General features: G+C 45.4%; 1 protein-coding gene across 4 annotated transcripts in view; it reads left to right on the forward strand.

Moving 5' to 3' along the window:
* Positions 1 to 7,280: 7,280 nt before the first annotated feature.
* The window catches only part of LOC139413355 (semaphorin-3F-like), a 97,055-nt gene continuing 78,624 nt past the window's right edge, over positions 7,281 to 25,711 (forward strand). For all 4 annotated transcript variants that reach the window (XM_071160614.1, XM_071160616.1, XM_071160613.1 and 1 more), the window contains exons 1-2: positions 7,281 to 7,671; positions 10,218 to 10,373. In XM_071160614.1, coding sequence (XP_071016715.1) covers positions 10,256 to 10,373 — 118 coding nt within the window. In that variant the 5' untranslated portion in view covers positions 7,281 to 7,671; positions 10,218 to 10,255. The remainder of the gene's footprint in view (positions 7,672 to 10,217; positions 10,374 to 25,711) is intronic.

The raw sequence follows: 25,711 nt of genomic DNA on the forward strand, positions 1-25,711 counted from the left end.
CTCAATCAACGAGAGGAAGGGGAGTGCTCTGTTTCTGCTGCTGCATTAGCTGATAGGACAGCCAGTGAGATTCTCCCAGGCCTTTTTCACCCGAGACCTCTCTAGACCCTTTACTCTGGCAACCGTCATAAGCCCAACTCACAGTGGCCAGAATGGATATGAAGACAGATTCCGCAAACCAGTCAACCCATTCCATTACTACCATGGCTGTACAGTATGCAGGAGAGGTTTGCATTGGCAGAATTACATATTACATACATATTACACATCCCCAGTAGGATGTTGCGACAGGTGTCACAGCCCCACTGCCAAATAGGAAGACCAATTAGACAGAGGAACCCCTGCTCTCTTATCCAGTAGGAGCCTGCTACCTTCCCACAGTATCCTCATTAAGTATCAATGGACTGGGCAATGCCAAGCCTACAGCACAATAGACCAGCTGGGGAGAGATGCCACTGAATGTTCCAATGCTAGCTGACTTCCTTTGGCACAAGAGAGGGACTAAGTAAAAGATGATACAGAACTTGACGTATTTTTTTCTGTCACTTCAAGATGTGTATCATAAAAACAAAAACAGAGGGTAGACAAAATACATCAAACATGTAGGGATAAAGGTTATTGGTTGAGCACAAAGTGGAAGGAAAAGGTCCCAGTACAGCCTCGTGTAAGCAGATGGTGGTGAGAAGTGAACATGCACTCTGCCCGACGGAGTGCCTGCACGGTCTCAGTGACCCCACTGACATGACCGCCTGCTCCATGGGCTGTCCACTACGTGAACATGATCATGATAAGTGATTCAATGTTGTCCTTGTGGTCGTTAGTGTTTACTGCCTATCTGTTACTCAATAATACGGAAGTCTATCTTTATGTAGTGGTATGCAACCATACAGGGTGATAGTGTTTACTGCCTAATGAGCACAAGGGACCACATTGAATCATTTATCATGATCGTGTTCATATAGTGGACAGTGATGACAGAGACACTGGGTGTCTGTCATCACTGGGGCTGACAGGCCCATGTTGTCTCTACCTTCTTGCCCTTTGTGCTGTTGTCTGTGCCCAATAATGTTTGTACCATGTGTGTGCTGCCACCATGTTGTGCTGCTGCCATGTTGTGTCGCTACCGTGTTGTCATCATGTTGTGTTGCTACCATGCTGTGTTGTCATGTGTTGCTGCCATGCTGTGTTGTTGTCTTTAGGTCTCTCTTTGTGTAGTGTTGTGGTGTCTCTCTTGTCGTGTTTTGTGTGTTTTGTCCTACATTTTTAATCCCAGCCTCCGTCCCTGCAGGAGGCCTTTTGTCTTTTGGTAGGCCGTCCTTGTAAATAAGAATTTGCTCTTAACTGACTTGCTGAGTCAAATAAAGGTTAAATAAATAAATAAAACCTTGTTGTAGAGAATAACCCTCGCATTCCTCTGGGGGAGATGCAGATGTGTCCTTACATGAACCACCACCGTAGCTGGAAGTGAGACTGCGTGGCATTGGCAATGTGGTGGGGGCATGCAGCGATGAGAGAGAGACAGCTGCTGATATGTTTTTTAAACGTACCCATGCCTCTCAGTTCCCTTCCACTGTCTCCGTTTGTCTGATGGACACACCACGATGTCAGTGTAGCAATACGATACGATACAATACGATTTTCTTGTCCAATGTAACATCTTGATTGGTGGTTTTCATCATTGGGGACAATAGAAAATGAAAAAGGCCTGGTGATATCACAATCAGATGTTGGATTTACAGTATGTTGGTATTTGCAACTGTATGGAGATTTACTCTTATTCAAATTAACTTGTTGTAAATACTGTAGACACTCCTAACGATGCCTGCCTTCCAATAACAATGGAATAATTACATAATAGAGCATTTGACTTCTCGCAAGGGTACCAGCCAGCACAAAGCACAGTCCCCACAGTACTTGCTCTTACCTCCCTGAAACTTCCCTTGGAATGTCCTCAAAGAATGACCCACCTTCTAATTGTGCTTATTTCCTTTTATCGAAACTGTTCCTTTTCCACAGAATGAATCACCACTCAAAGTTTGGAAGACGGATTATTTGTTTACATTTCTGCCCTGCCCCTTTAGCAGCCAAGAATGGCCACAGAATTTGAAGTTGAGGTCCTGCCCTTAAGAAGAGAGGTTTATTGCGGAACATTTTGTTTGTGGGCATTGATATGTTCTCCATCCTAGCACTGTAGAGTTGTGATTTTATTAAATGACAGACTATTTACTTTAGACATATTTCAACATTGATGTAGGGCAGTCCTGGGTAAAAATTAAGTCACCTCTTCCTCCACACACACACACACACACACACACACACACACACACACACACACACACACACACGCACACGCACACACACACACACGCACACGCGCACACACACACACACACACACACACACACATTAGGAAGTGGTCTAGTAGTCTCACTGGGATACTGGTATATTTGTGCAGCTTAGACGAGAGCAGTTTATAGTGCTACTTCCCTTTTTGATGTGTGAAAGGTGGAAGGAAATCAAAGCCATTCCTTCAAATGGTTCTGGCTACAGTGGGTTGTGGCTCCAATGAGAGACTGGCAGTAAGGAAACATGGGGGGGGGCTGCATTCAGTCTGGGAGGGAGGGAGGGAGGGAGGGAGGGAGGGAGGGAGGGAGGGAGGGAGGGAGGGAGGGAGGGAGGGAGGGAGGGAGGGAGGGAGGGAGGGAGGGAGGGAGGGAGGGAGGGAGGGAGGGAGGGAGGGAAGGAGGTATGGAGATGTGCTGCATGCAGGGCTCAACCCTCTGCCAAAAACAACAGGGGAAACTGTGGCTCAATCCCTCCAACCACAGGTACGGGAAAAGAAGGTGGCCCTGTAACGTTAGTGTTCTTGTGAGTACCATGCTATTACGAGCATTCAGAGAACATTATCAATACATATAATCTTTGAAATGTAGTTGATTTCTGGCACTGGTCAAGCTGAGGGGGCAGCTGTATAAACAGGCACGGTTATGTGGTAAGAGCTGCAGAGGGTTGTGGTCTGTTGCTAAAGGGGCCATCACACGGCCAGTCGGCTTGTTCAACACTGCTGCCAGGCCACACTCACTCCCTCTCTCAGCCATTCGCTCGCTATCTTTCTCACTCACTCTCTCACTCACTCTTGCTCGCTCACTTGCTTCTATACATCATCTCAGGTGGATTCATAGTGTATGTGTGTTTAATTTGAAAAGTATTTTCAGCTGAAGTACTTCTGACTGTCCTTCATTAGACCTGTGGCAGGTCTATAAGTGCATACCAATGAAAATATAAACACTTTTCCAAAAACTCTCACTCTAGACCCTGGTCTTTCCTGTAAGCAGTATAGGAAAACGTTTCTTCCATGATCAAGGTGAGATGCTGTCTACTGCAATATCTTCTTTTCCCATTTAAATGCAAATAACTCTGAGAACATTGACTTCACACCAGCAAAGAGTCAGGCTTTTTGTCATATCTCGTCACACCATAAGGTTAAAGCTTTTCTATGGAAGCTGAAAGATTACCACATGTGCAGTCCTGAAACTCAACAGGGCAAACTCTTTCTGTGTTTAGGGTCATGAGTAAAAATGCCCAGTTGCCCCATTATTCTGGCCACCATGACTAGAAGAAGAGATCTCAGTGACTTTGAAAGAGGGGTCTTAACGGAGCATGGGGGGGGTTAAAGTGTGTGTGTGTGTGTGTGTGTGTGTGTGTGTTGCGTGCGTGTGTGTGTGTGCATTTTTCCTTTTAACATTGTTTCTCCCTTGGTGATGTTTGTGATTATGCTTTACCTTTAGGCTTATTGAGACGGACTTAAAACCCTCATGAGTTATATGATGTCATGATTTTTACACTTGGGACTAGTTGCCAAGCAATGAGGTAGACATCCCAAAACAGGGTGTTTGTGATTGGAATTCCCTTTGTTATGACAATGGAACAGGGTCAATATTGTCCTGTTGACTTCCTGTTTTCAGGGCAGAACAACCCATGGGGTTATGATATGTGTCTTTCTCTGAACACAAAAGAGGAGAGCGGAGAGAAATGATCTCTGTATTAATTAACATCAACTCACAAAACATAGCAGGAGGGGCTTACGCCTTCTTATCTTGGAGTTGAAGACTCAACAGCACTATGTACCAAGAAAACGTTCATTGAAATGGCAACACAGCATGTGGAGACAGCATGTGCCAACACAGCATATCACAACCACATTATAACCAGGTTCATATGTGAATGATAGATATTGTAAAATACCAATGAGTTGGAATTTCCCCAAAATGAGAAAAACACCACTGCTAAGAAAATGTTAATTGACATGGCAACACAGCATGTGGAAACTGCAATACCTATTTCCAGGATGAACAAAACACCTCATGTTTTTCTCACAAAATGGCGAAAACATGTCCCACAACTTGCCTGAAACATTGAGCAAGAGACAGAGTTCAGGGCTGACAACTACACCTTTCAGCTCAGCAGCACCGACTCGAGGTGGATTCTGAACCCTGCATTGCTCAGCAGAACGGCAGCAGCACTGGATCGCATTCAGTCACAAAGAGTGGAGAGTGAGACATGCACCAGGGGTGTTACATCTCCCTACACAATAAGCCTACACAATGTGGATGAACCCTGGAACTCTGCAGTGTGGTGTCCAATGCTAGCCCTCCATTTGAGCCCCAAAGGCAGTCAGTGGCCCTGAGCAGGTATTGCACACTCCATTTGGAATGCAGCGTATTCTGCAGAACACTAAAAACAACGTCATACACCACTTAGATAGATGTCAACAGCATCATTAAATCGTGTGCTGGCAAGATTTTATCCAAAATATTATAGTTCAGGCCCACTTAAAAAGTCATGTTGGCGGCAAAATGTGCACAAGTCATCTTGGATTTCTATCAAGCAGAAAAGCACAACTCCCATATGGGCAGAGTGGAACTAGATCTGACACCCCCAACTTTTGTCTTTTAGCGTGAAGACTGGATGGGGAGAAGAATGTAGAGATGGCTTTGCAGGACTCTCAGGCTTGCTTCTCATCTCAGCCAGCAAATCCATTCTCACCCTCAGTGAACAGATAACTTGTCGGACCTTGCCTGAAGAGATGGAGAGGAAAAAGTCAACTTGGAATCACCGGGGAGATCTTTTTCATTTGACCTCTGCCAAGTGGATTTGTAAAAGGACCTTTATGGAAGGCCAGAATAGATTGGAGATTCAGGAGTATAGAGTGAATGGCATGGCTTTGTATGTGTGAATACTTGGGAGGGACAGTTTCTTTTGACCACATTGATTCCATCCTGACACTTCCAGCTAACTTCTTTCAAGTCATTGGCAGGCTTTATTGAGAAACTAAGGCATGACATTTAAAGGGATGAGGTTGAATAAGGAACTGATAATGCAGGTAGGAAAGGACGGTGAAAAGAATGAGTCTCCTTTTGAAAATGAACAAGTCTTTATAAGCAATAACTCAATGAATATATTACGTTCTATCAGTTTGGAAGGGGAAAGTAACAATTTTAATGGTAATTTCCCAATCGCTGTTAAATAAATGACATCGGCTGCCCTCTGAAAAGTACTATTCACATGATCATCATTAAGTACGTGACGAAGATAACACTTTGTCATTTCTGACATTTGCAATGGGGTTATTAATCAGCACCTGTTAAGGTGCTCTGTCTTCAGTCGCATTAGTGGAAGTGAAAGTCAAACATTATTTGGAAAGAGATGCGAATGAGGTTTAATGGCTTAAAGGTCAAGTTAGTATGTGATCTCACGCAGTATTCATGGCCACAGTGGTAGCGAACTGAACGTACGCAACCAGTGATTTGCAATAGGTCTTCATTTATCCATTTTTCTTCTTACATGAAGTTCCAGTGAAAACACACAGAAAAGTATATTTTATACCACTTGTGGATTGGACAAGCATTGAAATCCGTAGGAATACACAACACATTATTAGGAAGTGTGTACTCAGCCAAATCCTGTTGAATATTTCCCGTCCACATTTCATGTGAGGGTGGCAGATGGTGCGTTGCTGGCTGTCGGTGAGACGGGAGATGGAAATAATACAGACAGGCAGTTGATTCAAAGCAAACAAACACCCTCTCAATAGTCAGATTCAGACATGGTCATATCAATTCCAAAGGAGGAAATAGAGTATGAATAACCGGGTTTTGAGTCCTTCCCATTCCCAAATGCTGAAAACATAAAGACGTCAGAGGTTACCTTCTCTAACATATTTTTCATATCCATTACAGTTTTGAGAACCATTTTGTAACATTGGAATACATATTTCTGTGTTTACAGGATAAGTCCCTGCTGTTCCATAAGCAAGTCTCTGATTTGTTGACAATTGAAAGGAGCCAATCAAAGGGGAATGTAGAATATTTGAAGGTGAATGTTTTGTTGACCTTTGTTTGAAGGTAATCTTGTCAGTTTGTCTCAGCTGTAATAGCAATGCAGTATGCTACTCCTGTTTTGTGTAATGAAATACTGCCTATAATATACAGACCTAATGTAAATCTTCCAAAAGTCTGACGTTCGAGTCAAGCAACAATATCCATTTAACAGTGTTTGAACTTCCTTCTTGTTGATGTGTGTCTAGATGTGTGCCTTCCTGCTATATTGTTAGTGGCTGTCGGTCTTCATTTGAGTCCATACACCACACCTACATTCCAGCATCAAAGAAATTGTTCATGGAAACGTGTCAAAGACCAAGATGTTATTGCTGTCAGGTACAGTATGTTCCATTATAGGTACGTGATTTAATCTTCTTAATTCCGGATTCATCTCTGATATTTTCTTCTCATATCATTATCATACAGACTAAGGCAGCATGCCCTGTGAGCAGGTAAGGTCTACACGTAGGCTATAACAATGTGTAGGCTAGTAGGGGTGGCAGGTAGCCTAGCGATTAAGAGCATTGGGGTGCTGGTTAGAATCTCTGAGCTGGCTAGGTGATGTGCCCTTGAGCAATGCACTTAAGCCTAATTGCTCCTGTTGCAATTGTAAGTGTTCACCGTAATTACAATAGACGTCGATAAGAGTTTATAATATATGTTTAAGGTCATATACATTGGTAACACACTATCAAAGCAAATTCATTTCATAATTGTGGAAGCAATCTGGTTTGAGGGCCACTGTTGTCCAGTTAGTCACCACAATACTCCGATATTTTCTAAAAGCCTGCTCATCTAGATGCTGGAGGAATGGGCGGTGGCAGCTAAGGTACTTCCCGCCTAGTGGGTGTGTTTTACGCAAATGACCATTGCATCCACCTGCCAGTGCGTTTCCCCAGCAGTCAGGAGAAAATACACTTTCACCAGTAACACTGGCTGCATGTTTAGCCGAGTTTCAGACGAGGAATTCTGACAATTGATCATTTTGAAGGAGCTGTCACATTGGACTTGTCACAACTTCTGGTCATTAAACTTACACGATATTTACTTGGAGAGACGATATTTTCAGCTGTGCCTCATGAGCATTGGACCGGGCAGCGGTAAACACACCGGACTCCAGGTGTATCTCTATAAGGACTCCTGCAACGGGGCCACGGCACCCCGGATCTTATACATTTTAAACTTGGAGAATTGAGGCGAACGATTCGGTGGAATTCTGTTGGTTTCTTCGATGACTTGTAAGGTTGGACTTGGACTCCAAGTTATTTGTGTAGAGTAAAGTGACAATCAGGTATGCCTAATTATTTATAACGTTAATGATTTGCATTCAAACAGCCTGCAATTGGCTCGCACAGAACTGTCATTTTTCATTTACTTTATATTACCGTGAGAGGTATATCTATGCTGTTTACTTTACTGGTGTGTTACATGGGACATTTGGTTACCTCAAAATAACTGTGACAAAATGGTTTTAATAAGTTCTGTACTGGCATTGTAACCCTTAAACATTTTAATTCGATTAGGCTTAATTAGCCTTGTGAAAACCATCATGAGGCTATTTCAATTATAACAATGAACTTTTGCATTTGAAAGTGTGACAGTAATATTTGGACACTTAGACTTTGTTATAAACATCGAACTAAATATTATATTTCATGTCAGTGAGTTTTAACGTGCTTTAAATTAGTATTTTGAATTTATTACATGCACTCTTGCAAATTGCGCATGAACTCCTACCAGGTTCAGATTGTTTACAGCATTAAAATCAGAAAAATGTATAGCTTTATCTCTCGCAGTCCAACACCGATAGTGTTGATGTGAAATTAGGGAAATATTTCTCGATATGATTAAATTAAATTACCAGACTACTTATTCATAGCCTATTGCTTTGTTCGCGCTGGAATTTGACAGCTGACGTGTTTTCAAAATAGCATAACAATAAAAAAAAATGGTTCAAAGTGGTTTTGTAATGCACTAGGTGTTTTCTTTTTAGAATAAAAATACGGACGGGATGGATTTAGTCATCCACAAAGTTTATTTTGCTGCTGGTAAAAGCGCACAAATCATTAACAGCGCACACGTCTCTAAGAAAAGCAATGCAGTATTTAGCCTACCCACGCCTGAAAGGGAAAAATAGATAATTACCAAATAATTGGGAACATGCACAAATGTAGGCTACTCTTGGAATACGATCCCCTATAGACCGCTGAATTTACAAGCGCGGCTGGACCAAGCAGGGAGGGTGATTGGCTGAAAGCGCGTTTTAATAGTGGTCTTTACCACCCTGCGCTTGTAAATCATGCTCAACATGTCGATTGTCTTGACTCTTGACTCACAATATAGCAATAAGTTAAGTTTGGCTGTCTAAAACACATGCAAGAACCGCGAAAAGACAATTGGTCAACCCTCACCTTTTATAGGAATGGTGTTGATAAAAGTAATAAACGAGGAACCGTTCAAAATGCCAGTGAACCGATGGCGTGGGGGATACGTTGCCTTAATGTAGATGTCATGTTTATTATACATGGTTGATCCTTTGATTAGAACTATGTCAAGGCTACTGACCTTGATTCCTGTATTTAGCGCCAAATATGTTTTACCGTGGCCCACGCTATTACACTGCAACTACACTTCTTGCACTTTCTTCAAGAATGTTAAGATGAATACATTAGATTGACCTGTTTAGATAATCAAATCAAGTGGAAAGTCATCCCTTTGTGTGTGTGTGTGACAGTGTGTGTGTGCGCCTGTATGTGTGTTTGTGTCTGCCTATGTGGTGTGTGTTGAAATGTAATTTGTAAATAGTCTGTTGTTTAATTTAATTGTGTAAATATATCTGCCCTTGACTTAGAATAAACAGCTGGCCAGTTAACAAATTGCCCATAAATAGCTGAGGTTTGCACTGATGGTTATACTCGTAAATCCCCCCTAACCAACCCGTTTGGTTCGAGGATATATTTTGGACTGTAGGCTCTGGTTCCAGCACTCCAGCAGTCTACATGTTGAGTTTGTGTTTGTGGTGGAAGTGCCCTTTAAAATGTGCCCTCTGGCAATCACATGCAGAGTGGTTAGTTGGCCGTCAAGCCATGAAATAAGACCAATTTGTAGATTTGTTAAATAACGTTTCTAGGCAACCCTGTATACCCATAAAGAAGCATGCAGTATTCTGCTTACCCTTTATAACTTGAGTTTATTGCACATTCCTGTTTGATGTGGTTGGCTCCATTACACAATTTAATTACAATGTTATATACAGTTTCAATCAACAGTCCCAAATGGTTCTGGCAAGACTGATTTTATTTATCTTCAGTACCGTATTGTCCTTTGTAGAGATGAGATTACATCAGTGACCATTTGTCACACTGAATTGTGTGACAACAAGGTATATTGCGTGACGACGACAAGGTAGAACCTTACATTAGGTGACTACAGTACATAATTACAGAGTAGTGCACAGGGTTGGTGGTCATGCAAGAGGATTGTGTTTGGTGGGACTAGGAGACAACAGCATCGTCTTGCACAAGAGGCAGGGAACAGTGGAGGAGACATCATTGTGTCCCACATACATAAAGGTCAAATATGACTCTTGCTAAATGGAATTGTATAGAAAACTAAAAGGCTGGATTCTCTATGTTCGAAAGGCATTAGGTCCCTATGGTCTGGTTATAATCCCTGAACATCAGTGATGTACTTCAGATGTTCACATCTCTCACTAAGAAGCTCTCATGAAGACCAATGTTTCGAGATCTACACTGAAGGATGCTGTGTTATAATGTGTATGGCTTTTGGCAGCAGAAGTTTTTAAATCTTTAATTGTTGACCTCTTCTTTCCTCCAGCGTTCTGCGATCGTTCTATTCCTGGAGGTTGGTTTACCATGCTGTTGGACAGTCTGTGGACGGTCCACATGCTCCTGGCCCTGGTTGTCGGGGCTCTGTGCAATCACAACATCATCGACCCTCATGCTGCACCCCGCGTCTTCATCTCCTTCAAAGGTAAGAGGCAAACGTCTCTGCTCTATTTCTCCCCCAACCACATCCCTATCTGTTTAGTGTTTTATGCTAGTGGTTTCTACATGGTGTCTTGAGTTCCATGCAGTGCTCTCCTCTAATAGCTCGGTGTATCGTCTTTAAAATAATCGCCTCATTTGCTGTTTTCTGCTACTCTGAAATGTGTGTGTGTGCACCCTTATGTGTGACTGATGAGTTGATGATCAGATAAATGGGACGATTCTGACTTTGATAAGTAGGAAGAACTCAGGCTCTCAGGTTACACTGCAGACCCGTCCCAGTGACCACTAACAAATCATGCAATGCTAATTTGCTTCCCCTCTTAAACATCCTGGCATGGTAATTCTCAGCAGCTGCTTCCACTTGACTGTATGTACGAATAATTAAAAACAGAAACAAAGACAGAAAAAATGGTTCAATTTGAGGTTAACAGAGACAACAGTGTATTTTTGAGAAGCCTTTTGCGTCTGGTACAGAATGCTAGTTATAAGGTGTCCTTGAATCAACATGATTAGATTCTCTGATGCTTTTGAAATTGAAAAGGAACAATCTAAAAGTGAAAGTGATGCATTAAAAAGACGTCGCCTGCAGCATATTAGCATGTAATAATAACACTATCATGGTCATTATCAGATTGGGGGTCCCTCTACAGAACGACACATCTCAGGGCTTTGTTCATGCACTTCAGTGGTCATGTAGATGAGGTGGGGTAGGGAGGGAGCAGGTAGCGGGTATTACTGAGAGCAAATTGCCTGGTTCAGCCAAGCAGAGCGCTGTCTGTCCCTAAGGTCTGTCCCACTCTCAGATCTAGCTTGCGATTAGCAGCCGGAGCAGAGCTAAGGGACTGAGCAGTGCCCCTGTTTGCTTTGCCTTCCATTTCCCTGGGCTCTCTCCACGGCACCAGTTTACTTAATTAACTGGACAGGCACAGTTCACTACTAAAGGTTTTTTCCCTTTTTAATCAAGTCGGATTTTACATGTCACTGAGCACATATCCAGAGCTCAGCAATTCCTTCATGTTTTTTTCAAAATATTATTTACCCAGTTCTCTAGTTTAATATCTGCAAATATATTGCTTTTACTCAACTGTAGGTTGGTCTTTTCATTTTTTTTTTCTCGGTTCAATGCCTTTCTTAGAATGGATGACTTTTTATTCAAATCTTTTTCTCAGAAGTATGTAGTTGAAATTTTAGCCAGTTCTTTATTCACCTGCAAGACGCTAAAAGAGTCATTCATTTCTGTTAAACCAGCTTACTATAGCAGTATTGTTTAGCTGACGAGAAGACAGAGGAGTCCCTTGCTCTCTTGCTTACCTGTTTGTTTTTCTCCCCAGTCAACATGCACGTCACGGTCGACTCTGCTTTTCTCCCAAGCTCTGGAGAGAGCGTTTTGCCTTTAAATATTGTGAAATGCACTTAATTGTTTTTCTAATCTCTTGGTAACCTCACCTATATATCATAGTGTTTTAATACGTTGACTATTGGCCAGCAATTTAGGTTACTAGATTGTTGGCAACAAGTTTTAGATCCTCTTTATAGCACCCTTAGATGTTTTGGCTATGGGCTTTGGCTGTTATGGGGAGTGAATGAGGACCCAAAAGCGAACTAACTTAAACAGAGCTTCTTTAATAACCAAACATAGGTAGGCTCAGATAGACCGGCAGATTCCGACAGGACAGGACAAGGTTACAGCAAACATGACGATAGTCTGGCTCAGGCATGAAACACAACAAACAAGAATCCGACAAGGACAGGAACAGAAACAGAGAGAGATATAGGGACCTAATCAGAGGGAAAAAGGGAACAGGTGGGAAACGGGGTGAATGGGTAGTTAGAGGAGACAAGGAACAGCTGGGGGAAAGCGGGGGAGAAAAGGTAACCTAACAACGACCAGCAGAGGGAGACAGGGTGAAGGGAAAGGACAGAGACAAGACACAACATGACAGTACATGACAGTACCCCCCCACTCACCGAGCGCCTCCTGGCGCACTCGAGGAGGAAACCTGGCGGCAACGGAGGAAATCCTCGATCAGCGCACGGTCCAGCACGTCCCGAGAGGGAACCCAACTCCTCTCCTCAGGACCGTACCCCTCCCAATCTACGAGGTACTGGTGACCACGGCCCCGAGGACGCATGTCCAAAATTCTACGGACCCTGTAGATGGGTGCGCCCTCGACAAGGATGGGTGGGGGGGGGGGAAGACGAGCGGGGGCGCGAAGGACGGGCTTGATGCAGGAGACATGGAAGACCGGGTGGACGCGACGAAGGTATCGCGGAAGAAGAAGTCGAACTGCGACAGGATTAATGACCCGAGAAATACGGAACGGACCAATGAACCGCGGGGTCAACTTGCGAGAAGCCGTCTTAAGGGGAAGGTTCTGAGTGGAGAGCCAAACTCTCTGACCGCGACAATATCTAGGACTCTTAGTTCTACGCTTATTAGCAGCCCTCACAGTCTGCGTCCTATAACGGCAAAGTGCAGACCTGACCCTCTTCCAGGTGCGCTCGCAACGTTGGACAAAAGCCTGAGCGGAGGGGACGCTGGACTCGGCGAACTGAGATGAGAACAGCGGAGGCTGGTACCCGAGGCTACTCTGAAAAGGAGATAGCCCGGTCGCAGACGAAGGAAGCGAGTTGTGGGCGTATTCTGCCCAGGGGAGCTGTTCTGACCAAGACGCAGGGTTACGAAAAGAAAGACTGCGTAAGATGCGACCAATAGTCTGATTGGCCCGTTCTGCTTGACCGTTAGACTGGGGGTGAAAGCCGGAAGAGAGACTGACGGAAGCCCCAATCAAACGGCAAAACTCCCTCCAAAATTGAGACGTGAATTGCGGACCTCTGTCCGAAACGACGTCTGACGGAAGGCCATGAATTCTGAAAACATTCTCGATGATGATTTGTGCCGTCTCTTTAGCAGAAGGAAGCTTAGCAAGGGGAATGAAATGAGCCGCCTTAGAGAACCTATCGACAACCGTAAGAATAACAGTCTTCCCCGCTGACGAAGGCAGTCCGGTGACAAAATCTAAGGCGATGTGAGACCACGGTCGAGAGGGAATAGGAAGCGGCCTGAGACGGCCGGCAGGAGGAGAGTTACCGGACTTAGTCTGCGCGCAGACCGAACAAGCAGCCACGAAACGACGCGTGTCATGCTCCCGGGTGGGCCACCAAAAACGCTGGCGAATGGAAGCAAGCGTACCCCGAACGCCAGGGTGGCCGGCTAACTTGGCAGAGTGAGCCCACTGAAGAACGGCCAGACGAGTAGGAACGGGAACGAAAAGAAGGTTCCTAGGACAAGCGCGCGGCGACGGAGTGTGAGTGAGCGCTTGTTTTACCTGCCTCTCAATTCCCCAGACAGTCAACCCGACAACACGCCCCTCAGGGAGAATCCCCTCGGGGTCAGTGGAGGCTACTGAAGAACTGAAGAGACGAGACAAAGCATCAGGCTTGGTGTTCTTAGAGCCCGGACGATAAGAAATCACGAACTCGAAACGAGCGAAAAACAGCGCCCAACGCGCCTGACGCGCATTAAGTCGTTTGGCAGAACGGATGTACTCAAGGTTCCTATGGTCAGTCCAAACGACAAAAGGAACGGTCGCCCCCTCCAACCACTGTCGCCATTCGCCTAGGGCTAACCGGATGGCGAGCAGTTCGCGGTTACCCACATCATAGTTACGTTCCGACGGCGACAGGCGATGAGAAAAATACGCGCATGGGTGGACCTTGTCGTCAGAGAGGGAGCGCTGAGAAAGGATGGCTCCCACGCCCACCTCTGACGCGTCAACCTCGACAACGAACTGTCTAGAGACGTCAGGTGTAACAAGGATAGGAGCGGATGTAAAACGATTCTTGAGGAGATCAAAAGCTCCCTGGGCGGAAACGGACCACTTAAAGCACGTCTTGACAGAAGTAAGGGCTGTGAGAGGAGCTGCCACCTGACCGAAATTACGGATGAAACGACGATAGAAGTTCGCGAAGCCGAGAAAGCGCTGCAGCTCGACGCGTGACTTAGGGACGGGCCAATCAATGACAGCTTGGACCTTAGCGGGATCCATCTTAATGCCTTCAGCGGAAATAACAGAACCGAGAAATGTGACGGAGGAGGCATGAAAAGTGCACTTCTCAGCCTTCACAAAAAGACAATTCTCTAAAAGGCGCTGGAGGACACGTCGAACGTGCTGAACATGAATCTGGAGTGACGGTGAAAAAATCAGGATATCGTCAAGGTAAACGAAAACAAAGATGTTCAGCATGTCTCTCAGGACATCATTGACTAATGCCTGAAAGACAGCTGGAGCGTTAGCGAGGCCGAAAGGAAGAACCCGGTATTCAAAGTGCCCCAACGGAGTGTTAAACGCCGTCTTCCACTCGTCCCCCTCCCTGATGCGCACGAGATGGTAAGCGTTACGAAGGTCCAACTTAGTGAAAAACCTGGCTCCCTGCAGGATCTCGAAGGCTGAAGACATAAGAGGAAGCGGATAACGATTCTTCACTGTTATGTCATTCAGCCCTCGATAATCTATGCAGGGGCGCAGAGACCCGTCCTTCTTCTTGACAAAAAAAAACCCCGCTCCGGCGGGAGAGGAGGAGGGGACTATGGTACCGGCGTCAAGAGCTACAGACAAATAATCTTCGAGAGCCTTACGTTCGGGAGCCGACAGAGAGTATAGTCTACCCCGGGGGGGGGTGGTTCCCGGAAGGAGATCAATACTACAATCATACGACCGGTGTGGAGGAAGAGAGGTGGCCCTGGACCGACTGAACACCGTGCGCAGATCGTGATATTCCTCCGGCACCCCTGTCAAATCACCAGGCTCCTCCTGTGAAGAAGAGACAGAGGAAACAGGAGGGATAGCAGACATTAAACATTTCACATGACAAGAGACGTTCCAGGAGAGGATAGAATTACTAGACCAATTAATGGAAGGATTATGACAAACTAGCCAGGGATGGCCCAAAACAACAGGTGTAAAAGGTGAACGAAAAATTAAAAAAGAAATGGTTTCACTATGATTACCAGAAACAGTGAGGGTTAAAGGTAGCGTCTCACGCTGAATCCTGGGGAGAGGACTACCATCCAGAGCGAACAAGGCCGTGGGCTCCTTTAACTGTCTGAGAGGAATGTCATGTTCCCGAGCCCAGGTCTCGTCCATAAAACAGCCCTCCGCCCCAGAGTCTATTAAGGCACTGCAGGAAGCTGACGAACCGGTCCAGCGTAGATGGACCGACAAGGTAGTGCAGGATCTTGAAGGAGAGACAGGAGTAGTAGCGCTCACCAGTAGCCCTCCGCTTACTGACGAGCTCTGGCCTTTTACTGGACATGAAGTGACAAAATGACCAGCGGAACCGCAATAGAGACAGAGGCGGTTGGTGATTCTCCGTTCCCTCTCCTTAGTCGAGATGCGGATACCTCCCAGCTGCATGGGCTCAGCACCCGAGCCGGCAGAGGAAGATGGTAGTGATGCGGAGAGGGAGGCGACGGAGAGCGCGAGCTCCTTTCCACGAGCTCGGTGACGAAGATCAACCCGTCGCTCAATGCGAATAGCGAGTTCAATCAAGGAATCCACGCTGGAAGGAACCTCCCGGGAGAGAATCTCATCCTTTACCTCTGCGCGGAAACCCTCCAGAAGACGAGCGAGCAAGGCCGGCTCGTTCCAGCCACTGGAGACAGCAAGAGTGCGAAACTCAATAGAGTAGTCTGTTATGGATCGATTGCCTTGACATAGGGAAGACAGGGCCCTGGAAGCCTCCTCCCCAAAAACAGATCGATCAAAAACCCGTATCATCTCCTCCTTAAAGTCTTGATACTGGTTAGTACACTCAGCCCTTGCCTCCCAGATTGCCGTGCCCCACTCACGAGCCCGTCCAATAAGGAGAGATATGACGTAGGCGACACGAGCAGTGCTCCTGGAGTAAGTGTTGGGCTGGAGAGAAAACACAATATCACACTGGGTGAGGAACGAGCGGCATTCAGTGGGCTCCCCAGAGTAACACGGCGGGTTGTTGATTCTGGGCTCCGGAGATTCGAAAGCCCTGGAAGTGGCCGGTGGATCGAGGCGGAGATGGTGAACCTGTTCTGTGAGGTTGGAGACTTGGGTGGCCAGGGTCTCAACGGCATGTCGAGCAGCAGACACTTCCTGCTCGTGTCTGCCTAGCATCGCTCCCTGGATCCCGACGGCTGAGTGGAGAGGATCCGAAGTCGCTGGGTCCATTCTTGGTCGGATTCTTCTGTTATGGGGAGTGAATGAGGACCCAAAAGCGAACTAACTTAAACAGAGCTTCTTTAATAACCAAACATAGGTAGGCTCAGATAGACCGGCAGATTCCGACAGGACAGGACAAGGTTACAGCAAACATGACGATAGTCTGGCTCAGGCATGAAACACAACAAACAAGAATCCGACAAGGACAGGAACAGAAACAGAGAGAGATATAGGGACCTAATCAGAGGGAAAAAGGGAACAGGTGGGAAACGGGGTGAATGGGTAGTTAGAGGAGACAAGGAACAGCTGGGGGAAAGCGGGGGAGAAAAGGTAACCTAACAACGACCAGCAGAGGGAGACAGGGTGAAGGGAAAGGACAGAGACAAGACACAACATGACAGTACATGACATTGGCACAGCATAAAGTTGATAATGATATATTTTTTGCTGAATATACTCGTTATGAACGTGCCGTATAAAGGTGCTGTATCATATTAAACATATCTCTAATTAAAAACTTTAAGCTTACATCCCTCTCTTGGTTACCTGACGGTCCGGTCTCTCAATATTACAAAGTTGGCTGCTTGCCAAAAACTGATTAACTCTGTTTCTCCCGAGACGGTTTAAGGACCGTGACCTCTTACTCAAGAGGCCCTCACTTCCCCATTAAAACAGGTCGTACACATGTGGAGAGTAAATCAAGAACCTCTTAATTGTTTTTTTTCTTTCCCCTTTATTTTGTGCTTCACTTAAATGTTTCCCCGGGGAACACCATCTATGATCCACAGTCTGGTCTACTGACTGAGTGTCCATTAAATGCAGATATGTTAGTTAGTATGTCTCAAGATATTCACTCTAATGCTTGATAGTTAGAAATGCTTATGTACTGCACAAACAGTATGTTTTGGAGCTAAACTATGTAACTGTTGATATGAACCACAGTGAGGAAGTGTAGCCATCAAAAGGATACTCCTCTGTAGCTCGCATAGCTCGAAAACATGAGGTAAGAGCCTTGGAAAAGTAGACTGGTCAGGCTTACAACTGTCTCCGGCCCTGCAGGATCACAGCCAGGATGAAGGACTTTGATAGCCAGAGCTGTGAAGTCTGCTTCAGTTAGGAGAGCTTATAGGAATCTGTGTAATCAATACCGCACCGCTTGTTTAAATTGCCAACCTAACTTAGGCATAAAGAGAAGTGAGTCGCCATAGATAATCAATTGCACTCTATGGGTGTAGCTCAGACAAGACTGCTGTCTCCAGAAATCTCAAAGAAGGGAATGTCTCCTCCCCTCTTCGCACGTAAGTCAGAGGGCCTGGAAAGAAAATGGAAAAAACATTGAGTTAGTTTGAGCCTTTCCCCAATGACCGTATTTTAAGGATCAAAGTTGAGTTCCGAGCCAGCGGGAATTCATAGGGAGTGAAATCTGCCGTAACTCTGTGTGCCTGAGCCAAAAAATAATATTCCTTTCTACGGAACTCGATGACCAACACAGTTCTATATTTATGTAATAAATGGAGTTAAAGGCATTATTCCAGATTGGGTTTATTGCCATGCAAACGGATTGTGTGAGAGAATACAGGCCTCCAATGTGACAACTACTAAGTTATTGTTTACATGCAAGGCCCCTTGTAAATCCATTTAAAGATTACAACAGATTTATCTGTGTACTTTTACAGATTACTCATTCCGTATCACAGTTTGACAATACCCATGGAGAATGACAAATCATTTGGATGAACAAATGTACTGCTAGGCATTGCTCCAGGGAAGTTTCTCCATTATGTTTTGGTATAGAATTCCCCTGCATCACAGATAAGTGTAACCTTACTATGTTGGCCCATATTCCCCCTCTGACACATTTCTGCTCATGCGTTACGGATCTAAATTCATGCTTCTAGCTCTGCCTTTTGAGGTCTTAAACCACACGTGGACCCTGGCTACAGCGGTGCTGGTAAATACGTAGCTTACTATAACTGACTAAATGCTTATAGTACTCTTACAGAATGTCAGCTTTTGTTTAGTGTTGTTGTAAAAGGCACAGGGTCAAGAGCCACTACAGTTGTAAATAACATGACCATGGCTGTGAAGGTGACATAGCCCTCCCCTGCAACCACCATCACTAGATACGTGCTGATAAGACCAGTGGAGCACACTAGTGTGTATACTCGCATATAATTGGTTGTGTTTGATGTTGTGTTTGCTGTTTCTAGCTTCCCATTAACTGCTAGCGAGAAGTTATACATGCACCTTTACTCTCCCTTTCACCTTTTCCCTGACGGACTTAATGACATTTGAAACGGCTGTTCTCCAGTGTAGTCCCTGGAATTATGGACCATGGTGGGAATGCCGTGACATCACATTACTCCCCCATTGGCATACAGGACCAAATCCACTGGAAGGGGGTCACTGTTACCACCGTGGTTGTGGTCGGGAATGCCAGCGGTAGGTGTCTCAGAGCAGGAGGAAGCTACACTGAATGATTGCCCCTGTCTTTCAATCACAGTTGTCATCTGCATCCTCCCCATCCATGCCGGGGGTAGCAGCAGACTCTATTTCGGGTGCTGTTGGGGTTAAAAACTCCCCTTCAGGGCTAAAAGCCCTGCACTCATGAATGGCAGTGCCCTTGAAGTACAGTATTAATGTATCTGTAATCTAAAGTGTTATTTGCCAGTGTTTTTCTGGGTTAAAGCCTTAGAACCTGCACAACAACAGAGAAGGATTTAAAAACCATGAATAAAAAGCAGCTTAATACTGTTAGTACATGCCGTTTAGCAATAGTTGTTTTCCTTTAAAAAAATCTGAGTGCCAGTTCATCTTTCAGCTAATCCCCCAGTTGTGCCCTCTCACTGTCTGCACTAGCCAATGTTTAAAACATTACAACATTGATACAGAATACAGACAATAACCCAAGTGTTCACTTAGGTTAGGAATACATTAGACGTAGTTTTCTCATCATGAACTCCTGAGTATGTTTGTTTACATGCACACTAATAGTTTGATATTAAACTGATTATTATTAAACTGATTATGGCAGTAGGTCGTACACATAGAAAATACGTGATTGATCAAACAATCCTATGAGTGTCATACACACATGGAAACATGACTCTCTTGGGATATACTGTCCCTGTCCATACAGCCAGGCTTCTCAGTACATCGCGCAGTCAGGAATAAAGAAGTCTTCGGGAAGAATGGCGTGATTGTGATAACATACAGAAACTCAATTCCTTTTGTTCACCCAACCTAGAATACATCACAATCAAATGCCAACCATATTACCTCCAAAGAGAATTATCTTTGTTTATAGTCAGAGCCGTGTATATTCCCCCTCAAGCCGATACCATGACGGCCCTCAAAGAACTACACTGGACTTTATGGAAACCACATATCCTGAGGCAGCATTTATTGTATCTGGGGATTTTAACAAAGCAAATGTGAGGAAAACGCTACCGAAGTTCTACCAACACATTGGATGTAGTGCTCGCGCTGGGAAAACATTGGACCACTGCTACTTTTCGAAATTCTTACAAGGCTCTCCCCCGCCCTCCCATTGGCAAATCTGATCATGACTCCATTTTGCTCATCCCTTCCTATAGACAGAAACTCAAACAAGAAGTACCCATGCTAAGGTCTATTCAACGCTAGTCTGACCAATCGGAATTCATGCTTCAAGATTGTTTGATCACTCGGCCTGGGATATGTTCCGGGTAGCCTCTGAGAATAACAGCAAATATATGGATACGGTGACTGAGTTCATCAGGAAGTGTATAGGAGATGTTGTACCCGCTGTGACCTACCCAGACCAAAAACCGTGGATATATGGCAGCATTCACGCAAAACTGAAAGCGCGAACCACTGCATTTAACCATGGCATGGTGACTGGCAATATGGCTGAATACGAACAGTGTGGGTTTTCTCTCTGTTAGGCTATCAAACAGGCAATACGTCAATACAGAGACAAAGTGGTGTCGCAATTCAACGTCTCAGACACGAGACATGTGTGGCAAGGTCTACAGACAATTACTCACTACAATGGGAAAACCAGCCACGTCGCGGACACCAACATCTTGCTTCCGGACTAGCTAAACACCTTCTTTGCCAGCTTTGACGATAACACAGTGCCACCAACGCGGCCCGTTATCAAAGACTGTGGGCTCTCCTTCTCCATGGCTGAACGTGAGTAGGACATTTAAGCGTGTTAACCCTCACAATGCTGCCGGCCCAGATGGCATCCATACCCGCGTCCTCAGAGCATGCGCAGACCAGATGGCTGTAGTGTTTACGGACATATTCAATCTCTTCCTATCCCAGTCTGCTGTCCCCACTTTCTTCAAGATGTCCATCATTGTTCCTGTACCCAAGAAAGCAAAGGTAACTGAACTAAATGACTATCGTAGCACTAATTTTGTCATGAAGTGCTTTTAGAGGCTAGTTAAAGATCATATCACCTCTACTTTACCTGACACCCTAGACCCACTTCAATTTGCTTACCGCCCCAATAGATCCACAGACAATGCAATTGCCAACGCACTGCAGACTGCTCTTTCCCATCTGGACAAGAGGAATACCTATGTAAGAATGCTGTTCATTGACTATAGCTCAGCATTCAACACCATAGTATCCTCCAAGCTCATCATTAAGCTCGGGGCCCTGTGTCTGAACCCCGCCCTGTGCAACTGGATCCTGGACTTCATGACAGGCCTCCCCCAGGTGGTGAAGGTAGGAATCAACACTCTCAACACAGGGGCCCCACAAGGGTGCGTTCTCAGCCCCCTCCTGTATTGTCCACCCATGACTGCGTGGCCAATCACGCCTCCAACTCAATCATTAAGTTTACAGACAACCCAAAAGTAGTAGGCCTGATTACCAACAATGATGAGACAGCCTACAGGGAGGAGGTGAGGGCCCTGGGAAAGTGGTACCATGAAAATAACCTCTCACTCAACGTCAATAAAACAAAATCAAGGAGCTGATTGTGGACTTCAGGAAACAGCAGAGGGAGCACGCCCCTTTCCGGGATCGCAGTGGAGAAGGTGGAAAGCTTCAAGTTCCTCGACAAGCACATCACTGACAATCTGAAATGGTCCACCCACACAGACAGTGTGGTGAAGAAGGCTCAAAAGTGCCTCCTCCACGTCAGGAGGTAGATTTTTTTTTTGACTTGGCCCCTAAAACCCTCACAAACTTTTATATATGCACAATTTAGAGCATCCTGTCGGGCTGTATCACCGCCTGGTATGGCAACTGCACCGCCCGCAACTGCAGGGCTCTCCAGAGGGTGGTGCGGTCTGCCCAACGCATCACCGGGGGCAACCTACCTGCACTCCAGGACACCTACAGCACAAGATTGTCAGAGGAAGGCCAGGAAGATCATCAAGGACATCAACCACCCATAATGTGGTTTCCATATGAAGATCATTAATATAGGGACAATTGGCTGTGTGTATGAGGCTATTAGCTCCATGACAGTTTCCATGGCTGTCTCTCCAACCTGCCCTGATTTTCATGGCTCCTCAAGCGTACACATTTAGACACACCGAATACCTAGCTCATAACACTCCTATGGACCACAAGACGTGTTGAATCTATGAAACCAAACCGCTGTCATCTGGCACAGATGAAAATGTTTGGCTATGTTTTCTAATTACAGTTAGCAGGCCAGTGGTGGAGAGGTAATTACTGACAAAGCATTAAAAAATATATATTACATTGGCCCTGGCCCAGACCTCAGTTTCTCCCCATAGCAGCTATATTTAGTGAGAAATGCTGTGCTCCGCTAAGTGTCAGGCACATAGCGCTCATCTGTAATATAATTGTTAACCAGAGACAGATGAAGGCCAGTGGATATGTGGAAACACTGCCTGGTTGTGCCTTTCTCTCTGGGTTTTGTATTCATGATACACGTGTCAAGTGTGTCACTTCTGTCAGGCAAGCAAGTCTCACTCTGTCAGATGCATATTGTTTGTGTACAAAATTGTGTGTGTGTGTGTGTGTGTGTGTGCGCATGAGAGACAGAGAGAGAGAGATTGTTGAAGCTCTATGCTGTGAGGTCAGTAGATTGAGCTCTTGTGTTCCAAAACCAGTGCTGATCCTCCACTTTGGTCCACATGATAGGAGGGGGTGATGGGGAGGGGAAGGGAGTGTAAGGGGTGAAGGGGAGGGTGGCATGAGTCCCCCCCACTTAGTGAGTGGTTGGCTGGCATACCAACAGTATAGCTCCATGGATTAGTAATTAACCAAAACTATTTGTAAATCTGTTTACACAGTGTGAGAGCACTAAAGGCAGAGCTGTGTTTCCTACTTGACAGGATTAGTCATGTAGAAAGCTGCCTTCATCTTACTCCTACACCTACCCCTACCCCTCACCCTTACACCCCCCCCCCCCCCTCACCACCGCGCCCCCTCACCCTTACCCCCTCACCCTCACCCACATCAGGTGGTGTGTTAGAGGGGTTTGTGATCCCAGAAGGGTCACACATGGGGGAGTGGTTCTGCACATACTGTCCTAAATTCAGTTGTAATATTGTCTCACATCTTCATGTGTTGGTCAGTAAAGGCACACTGTAGGTTTTATGACAGCCCATGAATTGAGGTCATTGTAGTGATGGGTTATAGAATCGCTGTTACAGAATCTTGCCAGTTGGCACTTGAGTCTGCAGAAAGCTTACAGTACAGTACCTAAGGCCATGTGGCCATTTTATTTATTTTTTAATTAACCTCTATCTAAGCAGGGAGTCATGCTGAGACCATGTTTTTATGCCATACTGAGACCACAGCCATGAAGTCATTAAGAGAATATGTATCAAAAACCACTTGGGTGGTCCTCATTTTTTATGCTGATAAAGGGTTGGGGCTTCTCTCTGGAATCTATTGGGGTTAAATAAGAGTTAGTAGCATTGCTCAGTGTGTGCACATCTGGGCCCAGTTGCTGAAAGATAGATGTTGATAAAGTCTGTTTCATGCTTTCATGAGGGATCTGTTGTGTGGTAGTGCGTGTTTGCGGAGTGCATATGTGTGTGTGTCATTAAGTGTGTAAACAGATTCTGTGGAGGGACAGGAGACACAGGCAGGTCCAATCCCCACTGTGCTCGGCAGGGACCCTAAGTGCAGCAGGCGGATTATTCTGGGGAGGGAAACTGAAGGTGACAGTGTGTCATCTAAACATAGCCCTCCCCATCTCAGCCGCTCAGTTTCCTGGTGCAGAGCCCTCTCTCCTTCTCCCACTCCCTCTCCTACTCCCACTCCCTCTCTCCTTCTCCCACAACCTCTCTCCTACTCCCACTCCCTCTCTCCTACTCCCACTCCCTCTCTTCTCCCACTCCCCCTCTCCTTCTCCCTCTCTCCTACTCCCACTCCCTTTCTCCTATTCCCACTCCGTCTCTCCTACTCCCACTCCCTCTCTCCTATTCCCACTCCATCTCTTCTTCTCAAACTCCCTCCCCCCTTTCTCTCACTCCTTCTTTCTTCCTTCTCTCTTCAATTAACAAAGGAATTGGAGTGTTTGGGAGTGGAGTGTTTGGGATTCCTGGAGTGGTAGTGGTGATCTCTTTTAGCACACACGGGAACAGAGCTGCTGGCGAGTGTGCGTGTATGTGCGTGTGTGTGTGTGTGTGCGCGTGTGTGCGTGTGTGTGCGCGCGTGTGTGTGTGTGTGTGTGTGTGTGTGTGTGTGTGTGTGTGTGTGTGTGTGTGTGTGTGTGTGTGTGGTGTTCCTACACTGCTCCGACTTTCACCTGTGGACATCCTCGCTGGACTCGGGTTCCTGATTCTTTTAGATTCTTGTCTTCATTGAAACTGAGATCGTCCCAAAAAGACTTCTGTTTCGCAGCCATGTTGTTGCATCTGTTGCTCCCTCGCCATGCTGCAAAATCCAAATCATCCAGACACTATGAATAACTTCTTCCCTACTGTAGCAGACCAGCGGGGCCTGTACACATTTGTTTTTATATTGATATTGTGAAGGTTACACTGAACCTCTTACAGAGAACGTGTGCAGACATTTTCAGTCTACAAGCAAAGTCAGTCTTCTCTCCCGTTGGTAAGGAATGACATTTAGTGAACTACATGCAGCTACAGTTATAGATGGCTTGTACAGTGCCTTGAAAAAGTATTCATCCCCCTTGGCGTTTTTCCTATTTTGATGCATTACAACCTGTAATTAAAAAATATTTTGGGAGAGATTTCATGTAATACACATACACAAAATAGTCCCAATTGGTGAAGTGAAATGAAACAAATAACTTCAAATAAATTCTAAAAAATTCAAAACAGAAAAGTGGTGCGTGCATATGTCTTCACCTTCTTTGCTATGAGGCCCCTAAATAAGATATGGTGCAACCAATTACCTTCAGAAGTCACATAATTGTTAAATAAAGTCTACCTGTGTGCAATCTAAGTGTTACATGATCTGTCATGTATATATACACGTGTCCTGAAAGGCCCCAGAGTCTGCAACACCACTAAGCACCACTAAGCAAGAGTCTGCAACACCACTAAGCAAGGGGCACCACCAAGCAAGTGGCACCATGAAGACCAAGGAGCTCTTCAAACAGGTCAGGGACAAAGTTGTTGAGAAGTACAGATCAGGGTTGAGTTGTAAAAAAATTATCAGAAACTTTGAACATCCCACGGAGCACCATTAAATCCATTCAATTTTTTTTTTTTAAGAATATGGCACCACAACAAACCTGCCAAGAGAGGGCCACGCCAAAACTCACAGACCAGGCAAGGAGGGCATTAATCAGAGCGGCAACAAAGAGACCAAAGAGAACCCTGAAGGAGCTGCAAAACTCCACAGCGGACATTGGTGTATCTGTCCATAGAACCACTTTGAGCCATACACTCCACTGAGATGGGCTTTAGGGAAGAGTGGCCAGAAAAAACACAGCTTAAAGAAAAAAATAAGCAAACACGCTTGGTGTCCGCCAAAAGGCTTGTGGGAGACTCCCCAAACATATGGAAGAAGGTACTCTGGTCAGATGAGACTAAAATTTAGATTTTTGTCCATCAAGGAAAACGCTATGTCTGGCGCAAACCCAACACCTCTCCTCACCCCGAGAACACCATCCCCACATTGAAGCATGGTGTTGGCAGCATCATGCTGTGGGGATGTTTTACATTGGCAG

This window comes from Oncorhynchus clarkii, chromosome 7 (assembly GCF_045791955.1).
Source record: "Oncorhynchus clarkii lewisi isolate Uvic-CL-2024 chromosome 7, UVic_Ocla_1.0, whole genome shotgun sequence".
NCBI lineage: Eukaryota > Metazoa > Chordata > Actinopteri > Salmoniformes > Salmonidae > Oncorhynchus > Oncorhynchus clarkii.